Source organism: Lutra lutra, chromosome 9 (genome assembly GCF_902655055.1).
Source record: "Lutra lutra chromosome 9, mLutLut1.2, whole genome shotgun sequence".
Classification (NCBI taxonomy): domain Eukaryota; kingdom Metazoa; phylum Chordata; class Mammalia; order Carnivora; family Mustelidae; genus Lutra; species Lutra lutra.
In genome coordinates this window covers 44,093,059-44,095,096 of record NC_062286.1, presented here as the reverse complement: position 1 = coordinate 44,095,096, position 2,038 = coordinate 44,093,059, and the positions used below count along the sequence as shown (strand labels likewise).

The 2,038-nt window shown below is 37.7% G+C and overlaps 1 protein-coding gene across 1 annotated transcript; it reads right to left on the bottom strand.

Annotated features, from left to right (window-relative positions):
- Positions 1-422: 422 nt before the first annotated feature.
- On the bottom strand, positions 423-1,781 carry LOC125109459 (sperm-associated antigen 1-like). Its single transcript, XM_047746439.1, is given in 3 exon segments — positions 423-583; positions 586-920; positions 923-1,781. Coding segments are annotated over 3 exon segments (1,245 nt in total). The 5' UTR covers positions 1,770-1,781; the 3' UTR covers positions 423-520.
- Positions 1,782-2,038: the final 257 nt, after the last annotated feature.

Below are 2,038 nucleotides of genomic sequence, written 5' to 3'. Positions count from 1 at the left end.
TTCTTTCTCTGCAATTCTCCTCAATGATTTTGTCTGCATTCCATTTATCTTAACTCAGAAGCAAACATGAAACAGGATGATAAACTAAAAAAATTAAAACAAAACTTATTGGATTAATACCCATACCTCTGAATGAAACATTTTATATTTTGAACAATAGCCTTTTTTATATCTAACCCACTTAAAGTAGTTGGCATTTCCTTTCTCATTCCTTGATTTCCTAATGGATGATTCTTTCATTTTATTTCTCTTGTTACCTTTCCCCTATTATTACATACATCTATCAGTCACTTTCAAAAAAAAAAAAAGGCAACTTTGAAAATAAATAAATCGTCACTAGCCACACTTTCCCTCTAATCCAGTTTAATATAATTGCCCATCACTCAAATCTAACTTCCACTTGCTGCTTTTTTTTTTTTTTTCCAGCTCAGGTCATGATCTCAGGGTCGTAAGATTGGTTCTGCTGCTGGTATTGATCCTCTCTCTCCCTCTCCTTCTGCCCCTCCCCTTGTCTCTCTCCCTAAGAAAAAAGAACAAACTTGTTTGTGGATTTACATGGTGCAGCTAGAAAAGTTTTGGTGGACTAAGAATTTGTGTAGAAATAGAAAATTTGAGCCAGCCCATACAAAAAGGGAGGTTTTTCCGTAACCAAAAGAGGAAAAATGTTTTACTCTTATCTCCACTGCAGTCTTCCTGGGCTCTTCTGCTGTCCTTCCCACATTCATCCTCTGAGTTTTCTATTTCCTGGATAACCATTCTCTTTTCTTTGGTTTGAGCCCTAGACGCAGGTTCAGAATTTTTCAGATCTCTCTCAACCTCCAACAAGGACTTTTTGGCCAACTCATTATCAGGTTCAACATTTAGTACTTTATTCAAATCTTCTATAGCTTCCTGGAGCTTGTTCTGATGTTTATATGTAGGCGCAGAAGAGCTTTCAAGTTCCCAGGTTCTAACTCCAAGACCTTTTCACAATCCCGGAAAGCACTGTTCCAGTTCTGTAGTTTGAGTTCTGCTTGAGCACGGTTGTTATAGGCTGCTATAGTGGGGAGCACGGATATGCTCCTAGTATAATACATCACAGCCTCTTCATAGTCCCCTGAGTTAAAAGCTTCATTTCCTTTTTCCTTTTCATGAGTAGCAAGAAAAGTCTTTTCCTTCTTAGTTAGACCTGCTGTGTCTCTTCTTGTCTCAATTTTAGACAAATGTGACTTGTTGATTACTATAGTTTTTTCTTTGTAATCTTCATCAATTTTTGAACATTCCTTTTCCACGTCAAACTTATCCCATTCTGCATAATCCCTCGGAATTTTCTTTTTAGGTCGTCTGCTATTAGAATATTTTTCCTTACTAACATGAACACAGCTGTTTGAACCACGAACTGGAGGCAAATGATCTTCCATTGCTGGAGATGTTTCAGTTTCATGAAAGTGCATTTTATTTTCGTCTTTTTTAAGTTCTGACACCCAACTCTTTATATCACCGTCAATTTTTTCCCATTCTTCTGCTTTGAAACTGGCCGTTGTTGCTGCAGGTTTATCTTTCCTCAAAGCTCTACTTTCAGGAGCCAAGCCTTGAAGACGATTTTCACAGAATTCCGTAAGTTCAGGATAATATCCTTCCTCACCAGACCTGAGCACATAAAGAATTTTTTCCAAGTGTTTAACATCTGAACATTTTTCAATATACTTAAAATCCAAATGTTCCACAGGAATTTTAAATGTTTTTGTTGTTCCAAAGCCCCATAATGATGGATAATTGTTGGCAGTCATGGCTGGTTCGCAGATGCCACGCAGAGGATCCCACTTGCTGCTTAACCTGTATTTTCACTCTCATCTTATGGCCTAAAATTCAAAACATGTGATTGCTATGGCCAATTCTGCCTTTATTTCAATTAGATCATGTCTCTGAGCCTGTGTTTCCTCATTTGTAACCCTTAAATTTCATTCCACTACTTGCATTCTATGCTTCTCTAGGATCATATACCTATAGATTCAGATGATTCCCTATACCCACAATGCTCTGGCCTAGTGGACCAGGG